Source organism: Crinia signifera, chromosome 1, assembly GCF_055691185.1.
Source record: "Crinia signifera chromosome 1, ASM5569118v1, whole genome shotgun sequence".
NCBI classification, from domain to species: Eukaryota; Metazoa; Chordata; class Amphibia; order Anura; family Myobatrachidae; genus Crinia; species Crinia signifera.
The window spans coordinates 203735550-203749368 of NC_139217.1; the positions used below are offsets into that span (position 1 = coordinate 203735550).

Genomic DNA, 13819 nt, shown 5'->3' on the forward strand with positions numbered 1-13819 from the left:
GAATTACCATACTAAAATTGTGGCATTGTTATTATCAATGTGTATATAATTGTATGTGACCCCTGTATGCTACAGTATCTAGGCCAGTGTGGGAGCCGACCATTCAGCCTGACATTCTTTGACTCATTGATCACATCAGAATGGTCCCCCAGCCTGCCCCTCCTTCACTGTATGTCCCCCACTCTGCACCCATTCACTCTGTCCCCCAGCCTGCCCCCCTTCTCTGAATGGCCATCACTGCCTCCATTCCCTGTATGTCCCCCAGCATGACCCTCCTTCACTGTATGTCCCCCACTCTGCCCCCTCCCTTCTCTGTATGTTTCCCAGCCCCTTGTGTGAGAAAGAGGAAGGAGAGGTAAAACAGGCACTGCAAGGACAGAAGATGCTTGGGCTCCCGCTGCTGCCCTCCTCCACTCTGCATGTTACAGAAGCAAGCTTCCCCATTGCTGCCCCCCTCCCCAAACACTGCTGTCGCTGTGATTGTGGAGTAGGGTGATATACAATCGCAGCAGCAGGGGTAGGACGCCAAACACATCTGACTGTGGTGGTCGGCACCTCCTCACTGCAGCAGACAGCAAGGTAAAGGCGCGCTCGCCGGGGCCCCACCTTTAGTGTCCTGTGCTGTGCTTCCCACATCTGATGCTCTGCCCGCTTCCAGCTGGAGGCTGCAGGCCACTTGAAATGACAGCACGGGCCACAATTGGCCCCCGGGTCTGACTTTGGACATGCCTGATCTAGGCTATTAATATTCCTTTAAAATAAACGCTATTGCATTAACAGTGTATTCACGATTTCAAGTGATACTGCCCAAATACACTTGTTCCACATGATTTGTAGTTATAACATGCACTGGGTTGTATAGAAAAGAAAGAAACAACCCTCCCTAGGGAGTGATAGTGGGGCTTGGCACGGTTAACCTCACTAGCTGCTGCTAGATAGGGGTAGTAAGTCCCTAAAAGACTAAAAACATAGAACAAAAGGTGGGTATAGCAGCGCTGGGTGAAATTTGGTAAACATACTGTGTACCAATTGGACTGCTTTAACAAATAAAACTATTTTATTATACTGAATGTGACCATTCAAATAAATGAATTCATTAAAAACATGTAATTTGCAAATAATAAACATATACATAGACAATAATGGAAATATCACTTGGATATATACAGTATGATAATATGCTAGTGCACTAGATTAAAAAATCCTACGGGGTTCCATAGATGAATAAAATGGGTAATGGCTGTCCGTTCTTATTACGCCCTTAAGCAGGATCCAACAATGATTGAAAGGTAATTTAGTTACCGTCCACCTGGAGATGTACAGTCCCGCACTTCTGTTTGCCTCCTGGGCAGGTGTTCAAAGCTGGTCCAAAGGAGGGTCCAGTCCACCAACGGAGGATAGCTGGCGGTGCTTGGTAAACAAACTCCTGCGCTGTAGTGGGTAGAGGGTCCGAAAACATTAGAGGCTGGTTCGGGTCAGTCCATAAGTGTTGGGGTAGGTAGTGTACCAGGATGTTGTAGGAATAAAGCATCCCCGACACGTTTTGCCATGTCAAACGGCTTTATCAAACAATGTTTTTGGACCATCTGCCCACCACAGTGCAGGAGTTTGTTGCCAAGCACTGCCAGCTATCCTCCATTGGTGGACTGGACCCTCTTTTGGAACAGCTTTCAAACAAAAGTGCGGGACTGTACATCTCCAGGTGGACGGTAACTAATTACCTATCAATCATTGTTGGATCCTGCTTAAGGGCTTAATAAGAAAGGACAGCCATTACCCATTTTCGGTATTTGTGTAGTTTCACAGCGGCAGTTGCGTAATCAGCGCAGTGTCCAAAATCAGTGTAGTGTTCCTGCAGTCAGCCTAGTCCGTACGTTCATGGCTAGCCGGAGCTTACGTAGTTAGTGTAGTCAGTCAGCGTTACGCAGTTAGCGTGTGGTCAGCGTAGTCAGTACGTTCGCGGCTACCCGGAGCTTGCGTAGTTAGCGCAGTTAACACGTGTCATCCTTCTTGTTTCAGATGGATGACATGACAGGTGTGAATGTGTTCCTGAAACACCCCCACTCTCAACGTCAGCCCAAAGCCTGGCGAGTGCAACGAGCCCTGCGGTACGCGTCCTCCTGACCTGTTCATACCCCCACTATCCACGTTGGTGTGGAGTTGATTTTATAAAGTGAGGCGAGCGCAGTGAGCCACTGAGCCAGAAGCGTGGTGAGTGGACACGTATAACTAGCCCGAAGCGCCACACTTTATGAAATCAACTCCACGCCGACGTGGATAGTCGGTATGAACGGGTCGGGAGGACTCATACCGCTTCCCCTCACTATGCTCCCCACACTTCAGCACAGGGGATCTGGGGGTTACTGGCGCTGTGTGAGATGCGCTCACTAGGCTTGCCAGGGACAGAGCTGCAGCTCGCGGGGACACTACGGTGACTACGCTAGGCAGCTATTGGGCTACTCTGACAACGTAGCTTAGCCTACGCTGAAAACGTAGTGTTGCCTGCCGCTGTGAAACTACACAAGTACCTTTTTTTTTCTACCAGGAACCCCGTAGGATTTTTTTATCTAGTGCATTAGCATATTCTCATATATATCCAAGCGATGTTTCAATTATTGTCTATGTATGTGTTTATTATTTGTGAATTACATGTTTTTTATTAATTCATTTATTTGAATGGTCACATTCAGGATAATAAATTGTTTTATTTGAAAAAATCAGTCCAATTGGTACACAGTATTTTTTATTAAATTTCACCCACGCTGCTATACCCACCTTTTTGTTCTATGCACTGGATTGTGCATGACTACAAATGATGTAAGTGCATACACAGGAGTCAATGACTATTATCAGTACTAAGAATATATATTCTAATGTTTATTAACTGTACAGCCCTAACCGTGTGAGCTCAACAGGACAGCTACACTATCCAGACCATTGTGAAAATTTGAGCCATTACATTTTAATTTGAATAGTAACTCTTTTGGTTATTTAGATTCATTTTTAATGTAGATCTAATAAGTTATTTTAAACTCATTTCATACAAGTAGTGCCCAAAACTTTCTTTGCTTTCTTTTTTAATATCTTCAAAATGTTTAATTTAGTCAGGAAAATGTTATAAATGGACAGTTTACTGATCTACTCCATCAAATGCTAACACAGTATACTTGTGACATTTTTTGGGAGTACACATGAGAATCTATTCTGTGCCCAGTTTCACAATTCTCCGGCATTGGGAGGTATTCAGTGTGTGTCGATATTTCTGAGAGTTGGAAATATATTGACAAATTTTAACAAGACCTATTCAAGCTCCGACTGTCAGAAATGTTCCAACGGCTGGCAAAAATACGCGCCTCAGAGAAAAACTTACCGTTCCACTTGTGTTTTGTCCAAAATGGCCGCAGAGTCAACAATATAGTGGCTGTTTTGTACATTCGACGTTTAACAAACTCAAAACTGCATGGGGGAAAATGTGGCCGAAAACGGATGCAATGAATAGGTAAGAGCCCATATTCCAACGGTCTGAAATATTGGCACAAATTGGTGTAAATTTACTAAAAAGAGAGTTATCTTGAAAATAAGATGTTTCCCATAGCAACCATTCAGATTCTATCTATTATGTTTTAGAAGGTGCTTAAGAAGTAGAATCTTGTTGCTATTGGCAACATCCCATCTTCAGTAGAGCTCCTGTCTTGTTAAATTTACACCACTGAATACCCTCCCATGGTGTTAGGTACCAATGTATTTATTATGCCATGCCCCCATATATTTTATTTCTGACAATGTGTAGCAATTCTATTACATACTAACATTGTGTGTGATGTGTTTGTGGATCATAGGGTAAAACGGGAATTTAAATGTTTCAAATTTTTCAACCAATTTTTTAAAATGTATTTTAAATCTTTTCTTTTGAAGATTAGCACCAGACCCAATGAAATACAATATTTCATGCTGTTGAATTGTATACCCTGCAAATTACTCAGTACTGTTCTTTGTTAGGCGTCTCCTCTGAATATAGCCCAGAACTCTCCTTAGCCCTCCGCACCTTTCACATTCCAGAGTGCAGCAGTGATGAGGCTGCACTTTCTCTAGAGTTTGACCAGCCTGATAAGACGCGCAAGTGGCGAGAGGGTGTTTTGAAGTCTAGCTTTAACTACCTATTGCTGGATCCCAGGTAAGAAACAAGATTCCCTCTCCTTTTAGAATTCATTCAAATGTTGAAATGATATTGTGTGTATCTGTTATTGTGGTGCACGTTTATGTTTGGAGAGTCTAATCTCGATTTTTCTTACTTTTTATAATGGGAGATCTAGTATAATCTTGCAGCGATTTAACCATTTTTTTTATACTGTAGACAGTAAGGGATAACAATGAGGTACACCGATAGATAAAAAAAAAAAAAAAAAAAAAAAATATATATATATATATATATATATATATATATATATATATATACAAAAAGTTGCATAATCTAATATAGTTTTAATAATGTAATGTCCTTAGAACATGGGAAAACTTCTGCTATATGAATTGCTGGTTTCAATATACCTACAATCCTCTATACTGCTTTTTTTTATTCTGGCCCAGTGTGCCAATTCAGGGGATATTGTAATGAATAAAATATTGGCAACATCATGCTTTCTCCACTCATTTTAAATGAAAATGGCAAGCTCCAATTTTACATGTATGGTGCATTTTTAGCTGGAATTCTGAAATATTAAAAGTAATCTAATCAATAAGTGCCTTTATAATAACTATATCCATGTTATTTCTTAAGGGTTACTCGGAATCTTCCATCTCGTTATAATAGCATTTCACAACATGACTGCTTCCGCACTTTTGTCAAAGCTGTATTTTACGTGGGAAAAGGAAAGCGATCTCGTCCATATTGCCACCTGTACGAGGCATTGACCTTCTACAATGGCAGCAGCAAACAGGTATGAACTCTTCTAAGCTCTTTATATCATCAAATATGTTAGTTTAAATGTAAAGGTGCCCATACACAGTGCGTTTTCACCGTGTGATGCAATGCATGCTCTCGCAGGCATCGCAACACAGTACTCCATGCACATACTTTTTGCACTGCCTTCTGATCGCATTGCACGTAAATCGCATGCAAAATGTATGCGATGCGATGTGATCCAGCCCATAGCGGGTGTGATAATCGCACCATGTATGGGCACCTTTATACTGTCGGTGTTGCTTAGAGAAAGCTGAAAATAATATTGTTTGACAGTTATTGAAGGCTGAGTCTTGTAACTGAGGGGCAGATTTATTAAGCTTGGAGAAGAGATAAACTAGAGATAAAGCTGAGAAAAGGTGAAACGAGAGATAAAGCACAGCCAATCAGCTCCCAACTGTCTTTTTCAAACACAGCTGATTGGCTGGTGCTTTATCTCCTTTTACCTTTTCTCCGCTTTATCTCCAGTTTATCTCTTCTCCAAGCTTAACCCCTTACCGACGCAGCATGTTTTTGCCTTCCTGACAGAGGCCTTTTTTTCAAATCTGACAGGTATCACTTAAGTGGGGATAACTTTTTTTTGCTTTTACTTATCCCAGTGATTTTGAGATTGTTTTCCCGTGACACATTGTACTTTAAGTTAGTGATACATTTTGGTCGATACAGTTTTTTTTTTTTTGTGAAAAATACCAAAATGTCGTAAAAAAAATGAACATTTAGCAATTTGCAAAATGTTACATTTTCTGCTTGTGAGACAAATAATCATACCACTCAAAATAGTTAATAACTAACATAGACCATATCTAAACTTTATTATTACATCATTATTTCAACTTTCTTTTATTTTTTTGGGACGCTAGGGGGCAGCAGAGTCTAAATTTTACACATTACACAGTAAACGCTGCTTTTGGCTGTTAACGTTTGAACAGCCAATCGCAGCGATCGCCCATGGCGGGGGGCATCGCTGCCCCCCCTGGGCAATGAGGGAAGATGTCTGCTGTCAGGGACAGCAGACATCGTCCCTCTGTCACCGCGTCCCTAGACGCGGTGACACTTTGAAGTCATGACGTACATTTACGTCATGTGTCGGGAAGTACATCCCGACCATGACGTAAATGTACGTCAAATGTCGGGAAGGGGTTAATAAATCTTCCCCACAGTCTTGTAACAAAACGATGGTCTTGAAGTGAAATGTTCTTCACACTAGGTGCTTGAGGCAGAATGGTCACCAACTGTAAAGGTGGCCATACACTAGAATTATATCAGGCGCACAATTCCAAAGGGTTGTGCCATCAATTGTCGAGTTGACCTCGCCCTTAAGTTGAAATACATTAATTTGTTTTTTATTCTTACTGCCGAATCCTGGCAGGGGACATTATTTGTGGTAAATTATTAGAGTTCCTCTCATCTCTCTATAATACTATTCTCTCTGGGTTCTACTTTAGAGATGTAGCAGATTATTAAAGCTAGAATAGAGGTTATTTTTATAAGTAAAGCTGTGCTTTTGCAGTTGTAGGGTCTTATTTTTCTTTCTGCTGTGTGAGCGAATATGATCATGTTATTTGGTCTTGGCAGGAATGGTTGTACCCAGCTGTCTCCTGCGCTTATTGTATCTATTTATTATAACGATTTGAGCAATTTCACAGCAGAAAAAGTTCTACTAAACACTCACCGGCATTTTCCTAGGTGTGATGAGTATTTTATTTCCGTCCTCTGTTCTGGCCAGACACTTAAACTTATTGTGGAACAACACCCCTTGACTATTGGGCCCTACACACTTGCCGATGTGTGTAGGGCTTCATAACTACGTTAGGTCAGCCTCTGCTACAGCGCTGCCACTCAGAACACAGCACTGACAGCCCACACACAGCGTGAGGGGTCAGTGCTGTGTGCTGAGTGAGCTGACAGCGCCAGTGTTCTCCCATGGACAGCGAAATGCGCATTACTGTCTCTATAGCCCCTAAACACACACACCGATGTAGGGGTATTTTCTAAGCGACTTGTCCAAACTTAGCAAAGTCGCTTAGAAAATGCCTTAATATCGGCATGTGTGTAGGGGGCATTAGAATGGATGGTCATCCCTGGCTCTGTTGTCCTCATACTATGCGTATCACCTCTAGGTGTGTGCAACCCAAATGATACTAGTTGCTGTATTTTAGCCATACCATGAAGCATATGGACCTCCAGAATAAAGAGATATAAAGTAAGGAAACACAGAAGAGAGTTCATTCACTGCTACTAATCTGGTCACCAGGGACTGTCGGCAGTAGCGTTCTATAAGGGAAAAGAAAAAAACCCTTAGGGCCCTTTCACACACACCGGTTTTGATCGGCTGGCAAAACAATGGACAAAATCTGTCTGTTTTTTGCCGGCTTTCAGTGCCTTTCACGTGCACCGGTTTCAAACATGTGTATTCTTTCAAAATGAAATGATATGGAGTTGTGGGCTGCTACAACTCTGTGAAAAGCCAGTGTGTGTAAAATAACTCATTAACATACGCTTTTCACTGAGTTGCAGAGCCAGCATGGACACAGACAAGCCAGTGGAAATTTCTGGCTGTAACCCGGCAGCCGGGCTGTGTCCGTGTAGTGTGAAAGGACACAATCTTTTTTTTAATATATAAATCTGTTCCCAAAAACCTTACTAACCAATATCAGAACAATATTATGATCAACAAAACAATATTTTAATCATCAGAACAAACTAGAAAACATGAGTCCTTATTCTAGTTCACTCTTTCTGACAATAATAGAGTGAACTAGAATAAGGCCCATAGTTACTGCCCAATAAATCACAGTGATTCAGGGAATTGTCTTATTTTCTTTACTCCCTAGCAGGGTGCACTTCTTTAGGGTGTTACTTCCTAAATTTGCTTCTAATTCGAAGGGCAGGGATACGAGTACTCAGCCTTACATGTGATCGGAAAGGGTTATAAATTCTGGACCGCACCTCCAGACCTCTCCCAGACAGGTTTGGTGTTTGACAACCCTCCATGCAAGGACAAATGAATGCCGATAGAATTTGGGAGCCGCACAACTTTACTGACAACACAACTGACATTCAAGTAAACTATCCTATTAACTGGGCCTACTGTCTAGATCAGGGGTGGCCAAACTGGTCCTCGAGATCTACCAACGGTCGTCCATTACTAACGGTCACATTGTCAAACCTGCTGCACTCATTACTAATATAGGGGCAGATTTATAAACTGGCGATCAGGGGAATATGCGCTATCCCCGTGCGTTATGGCAGGGGATAGCGCTTCCCCTGATCTATGACACCCGCCGAGCGAGTGTCTAACGTGCGGCGCTGTGGGGCAGGAGGCATAGCGCAGCTACGATATTTCGTACTGCGCGCCTGCCTCCTGCCTGATTTATGAACGGTCAGCATCGCTGACCGTTCCGCCGCCTGCAGCTATCGACTTCGACAGCTGCAGGCGGCGATGCCCTATACCTACAGCAGGGACAGCGCTGTCCCTGCTGCTGGCGCTGAGCTGTGCTGGGATCTCGCGTGAGTAGCGAGATCCCGTGCATGCGCAGTCCAGCCGGCCGGGGGAAAGGAGACAGCGCGTCAGTGTTAACTGACGCGCTGTCAGCTGGAGGGGACATCGCCAGGGGGAGTTAGTGCTCCCCCGCTTCGGCGGCAAGATCTTAGTAGATCTTGTCGGTGTCCCCTTCTGCTTCACCTCGCTAATGAGGCGAAGCAGGGAGTGTTATAATAAATCTACCCCATAGATCCACAGGCTGCCTGAAATACATGAACTGTTGGTAGATCTTGAGGACAGGTTTGGACACCCCTGATCTAGATGTATATAATATTGTGTGGACAGTCACCTAATTTAAAGGGGACTACAGGGAGGCACAAGAAAAGTTGGTGGACTGAACACAAATAAGGCTGAAGTTTTGGAGCCTGCCTAATCAGGGCACAGGAGTGACTTGGGCCTTATGCCCAGAGTCACTTTGTTAAAATTAGTTTTTTTCCTGCTTACTAGGGGAACACAGCAACCTGGGCCTAATACGTAAAGTCACTTTAAGGGGCCTGTTTAACTGCAGCACATGCATAAAGCCTGAATGTTCCCACAGGCCTAGTGTCTGACTGTCTAGGTAGGGAAGGGTTAAAGTGGTTGTTGCTCACAGTCTCCTACCAGTATCCCTAGGAGAGGTTGCAGTAGTGCGTTTCATGAAGCTCTTTTGAAGCCCACCACTGCAGTCCTGCCTGGTACTCAGCTGCAGCTTTGCTTTCCAACCTCTGCCACTGTCTTCAAAGTGCTGCCGCATGGTCTTTGTTTTCTATTGGTCATACATAGTAACATAGGAACCTAGTCGACTAGTCGATGAGGTTGCAAAAAGACATTAGTCCATCAAGTTCAACCTATAACTAATCTCCTGAGGTGTTAATGACCTGAATGACGTTCCTGCCTATTTGTTATAAGCCAGAGTCCCCTTTGACCCAAAATGGCTATCCAAGTTGAGTCCATTATAATACATTATAATTCATTATTATACCCTGCCTGATGAATTTTGAATCTGTGAATATTGAGTATGTTAAGAGTTTCAGAGGTGTAGAATGGAAGAATATGCAAGGACCATACTACTTTTCTTGCAGCTGATCCTCCCTGCTTGCGGTCTGCCTATGCCTGCTCTGTGGCATCTAATATAAAACTTGAGTGGGCATAGCTATGATGTGCTGAGCTGTGATTGGTTTGCCACAGCAATTGGCATGCAGTCAGTGCCACAGATTTAATTGGCTCGTTCTTCTGAAAGATACCTTTATGGGAGTCATCCATTTTGGGTCTCAAATCTTTGGATAAGGTACCTTTTAGAAGTTTGAATCTTGTGAGTAATGGTACGAACTCCTCAGTAAAATATACCTTTATATGATTGAAATTGCATTCAATGAAGTGAGTGGGGTATGCACTGACCCACCATTTGTGATTTACAGTTATTTACACCTTGAGTGGCTATAACTTTTCCCTCATGTTATGAACATACTATACTATGGATATATATTTTTGTTTTGCATGATCTCACTATCCTGAGAAAATGTGAAAAATCTAAATGAAGCAGCTTGTTTATGCAGGACTAGTTTATGCAGTGGAAGGTTATGCTTTGATGAATAGGTGAGTTTTCAGTGCCCGTTTGAAGCTTTGCAAGGTCGGGGAGAGTCTAATGGAGCGAGGGAGTGCGTTCCACTGAAGGGGTGCAGCATGGGCAAAGTCCTGTACTCTAGCATGGGAAGCAGTGATCAGGGTGGAGGAGAGACGACAGTCGTCAGCTGACCGTAGAGGGCGGGAGGGTGTATGAATGGAGATGAGGTTAGAGATATATGGAGCAATGGAATTAGAGATGGCCCTGTATGTGAATGTGAGGTGTTTGAAGAGGATTCTGTAGGGGAATGGAAGCCAGTGCAGATTTTGTTGAAGGGAAGTGGCAGAATTAGAGCGGCGGGAGAGGAAGATAAGCCTGGCTGCAGCATTGAGGACAGATTGGAGAGGAGCCAGTTGGGATTGAGCAAGGCCGGTGAGGAGAGCATTACAGTAGTCAAGCCGTGAGATGACCAATGAGTGGATGATCAGCTTAGTTGCACTCTGTGAGAGAAAGGGCCTGATGTGAGCAATGTTGCGTAACTGGAACCGGCAAGAATGGGCCAGGGCTTGGATGTGGGGTGCAAAGGAGAGGGAGGAGTCAAGAGTGACACCCAGGCAGCGGAGTTGGGGAACGGGGGAGATGATGGTGTTGTTAACAGTGATAGAGATATTAGTAGGGGGCATAGCTCTGGGTGGGGGAAAGATAATAAGTTCGGTTTTGTCCATATTCAGCTTCAGAAATCGCTCAGACATCCAGGTGGAGATGGCAGAGAGGCAGTTTGAAACTTGAGAGAAAACAGTGGGGGACAGATCAGGAGAGGAGAGGTAGATTTGGGTGTCATCCACATAGAGGTGATATTGGAAGCCAAAGGAGTTAATGAGTGCACCCAGAGAGGATGTGTACATAGAGAACAGAAGGGGGCCAAGGACGGAACCCTGAGGGACCCCGACAGGAAGGATGGAAGGTGGTGAGGTGGAGGCAGAGACTGAGAAGGAACGGTTGAAGAGGTAAGAGGAAAACCAGTTGAAGACTGTGCCAGAGAGGCCAATGTTTTGGAGTGTGTGGAGGAGGAGAGGGTGATCCACAGTGTCAAAGGCAGCAGATAGGTCCATATGCATGTGCCTTTCCCATCCTTCGATGGTCGGCGACCGCATCCGCTGTCTCCCTGCATCGTCGTCGTCCCCCTGTATTGTCAGAGCTCAGACTCCCAGAGCGAGTAAGTGCAGGAACCCACCTCTGCCGACGAGTAAGAGACTGAACATTCTGCAGAAGGAGACCTGGCTCCACCCTGCAGGAGGATGAACCCGGTGCCAATCTGCAGGAGCTGGGGTCCCGGCAATAAGGAGACCCAGCACCGCTGGAGAAGGGGACCCGGCACAGCTCTGCAGGAGCAGTGGTCCCAATGAGGGGGAGACACGGCTCTGCACTGTAGGAGGATGTGATTTGGCACTGATCTGAAGGAGTAAAAGGGTCCTGTCAAGAGGGAGTCCTGGTGCCACTGGAGGAGGGGACCCGGCGAGAGGGAGAGCAGTAAGAGGACACTCAGTGCCGACACTTCCACTTCACTGAAGGTAAACACAGCTCCGCTTATTCTGTGGGGGAGAACAATTTCAAACCCCTGCTCTCATCCCCCCTCTCTCCCTTTTTGAAATGTCTGCCAAGAGTGGAGCAGGAGCGTGCTTTGCGCTCCGCTCTCCTCTACTCATCTGGCAGCTTTAGCAGCAGTTAACAAACTTATTTAAGTGGCACTTTTGGCGGCATTATTTGTAAATGGCTTTACTTTGGGCATTGTGTGAGGGACACTACTGGAGACATCATACAGTGAATATAAGCAAGAGTACTGGGGCATTACGTGGTGTGGCATGTTGTGTAATGGGCATAATAGTGTGTGGCATAATGCGTATGGGCGTTATGGTGTGCATAATTCACGAGCAGTTTGTCCAAGAGGCTCTCGCTGGCACAGTGTATGTATATAAGTGGCACTATTGTGTGGTGTAATGTGAATTGGTATTATTATGTGGCCATGCCCCTTCCTCACAAAGCCATGCCCAAAATGTTTGGCCTGTGCCTTTGGCGCTCACTGTCCCTGTTTTCAAGATTATGGCTTTTCTAGTATATGTATATCTTGCTTTATGTAAGTGGGCCATTGATACCCCCCTCTCGACCCACATTAGCTACAGTGAGGGGTGCCTAAATCTGTTTGCTTACAAAAAAAAAAAAAAATAGGCTTGGACCGGCCCTCAGCTCAGGGTAAATTCCATATGGGGGAGAGGAGAAGGCTTCTGTATGAGCCATGCTGGGGGGAAGGTGAGGAGGCTTTATTCCATTGGGACCTAGAAAAGGTCAGTTAGAAACCCAATTTTTGTAAGTAAGGGGTCCCAGGGACCCACTATTTTTGGGGGTTTTCGCGATCAATGATGAAGAAAGATCTGTCCTGAATAATTCCCCGGTCTGACTAGGAGAGATTATGCCATGAAGGGGTATATACCACAGCCGCCAGTCCCCAGGAAGGTGAGTGCCCTCTCTAAGTGGCAGATGAGGCTCAGGGGGTACTATGCTGTAGGACACAGAATGGGAAGACCAGCATTAATTTGTGTATTTGTCAGCCATTGTGGTTTGCAAAAGAAGTAGCAAGTATTGTGAAAGCAAAAAAGTTGGCCTTTAAGAAATTTAAGCAGACGCAGAAGAATGAGGACAAAGAGGTGTATCTTGTTAGACAGAAGGAGGCAAAGAAGGTAATCAGATGTGCAAAAGCACAGGCTGAAGAGAAAATGGCCCAGTCAGTGGGTAAAGGGGGGAAAACCTTTTTTAGGTATATAAGTGAAAGGAGAAAAACAAAAAGTGGAATAATAAGACTAAAGACAGAGAGTGGAAGTTTTCTTGAGGGGGACAATGTAATAGCAGATAATATTAATAATTATATCTGCTCAGTATTCACTGCTGAAAGAGAGGGGAAGGGGCCACAGTTAAGTTGCAAGTATAGTCAGAAAACTGAGGGAGAGACAAGTACATTTACAGAAGAGAAAGTCCTCACAGAACTCTCAAAACTGAAAGTGGATAAATCAATGGGGCCAGATGGGATACATCCAAGGATACTAAAAGAGCTTAAAGGGGAGCTGGTAAAACCAATAACAGAATTATTCAACCAGTCACTAGCTACTGGAGTAATCCCAGAGGACTGGAAAACAGCAAATGTAGTCCCACTGCACAAAAGTGGAAGCAAGGAAGAGGTAAGCAACTATAGACCAGTGAGCCTTACATCAGTAGTAGGGAAATTGATGGAAACACTCTTAAAACAAAGAGTTGTAGAATATCTCAAAACCAGCAATTTACAGGATCCAAAACAGCATGGGTTTACTGGGGGAAGATCATGTCAAACAAATCTTATTGACTTTTTTGACTGGGTGACTAAAGTAATAGATCAAGGTGGGGCTGTAGATGTAGCTTATCTAGACTTTAGTAAAGCTTTTGACACTGTCCCACATCGCAGACTGTTAAATAAACTTGAAAGCTTGGGATTGGATTCTAAGATAGTTGAATGGATAAGAGCGTGGTTGCAGGACAGAAAACAGAGAGTTGTAGTAAACGGAGTACAGTCAAAGGAGGGAAAGGTTACAAGTGGAGTACCCCAGGGATCTGTACTTGGACCGGTGCTTTTTAATATCTTTATTGGTGATATTGCAAATGGAATTGAGGGTAAAATGTGCCTTTTTGCAGATGACACAAAGGTATGCAACAGGGTAGACACACCAGGAGGGGTAAAACAAATGAT

General features: G+C 44.1%; 1 protein-coding gene across 2 annotated transcripts in view; it reads left to right on the plus strand.

Moving 5' to 3' along the window:
- Positions 1–13819, plus strand: part of ANKLE1 (ankyrin repeat and LEM domain containing 1) — an 84644-nt gene that overhangs the window by 59937 nt on the left and 10888 nt on the right. For both annotated transcript variants that reach the window (XM_083179197.1, XM_083179198.1), the window contains exons 6-7: positions 4000–4174; positions 4778–4937. In XM_083179197.1, coding sequence (XP_083035323.1) covers positions 4000–4174; positions 4778–4937 — 335 coding nt within the window. The remainder of the gene's footprint in view (positions 1–3999; positions 4175–4777; positions 4938–13819) is intronic.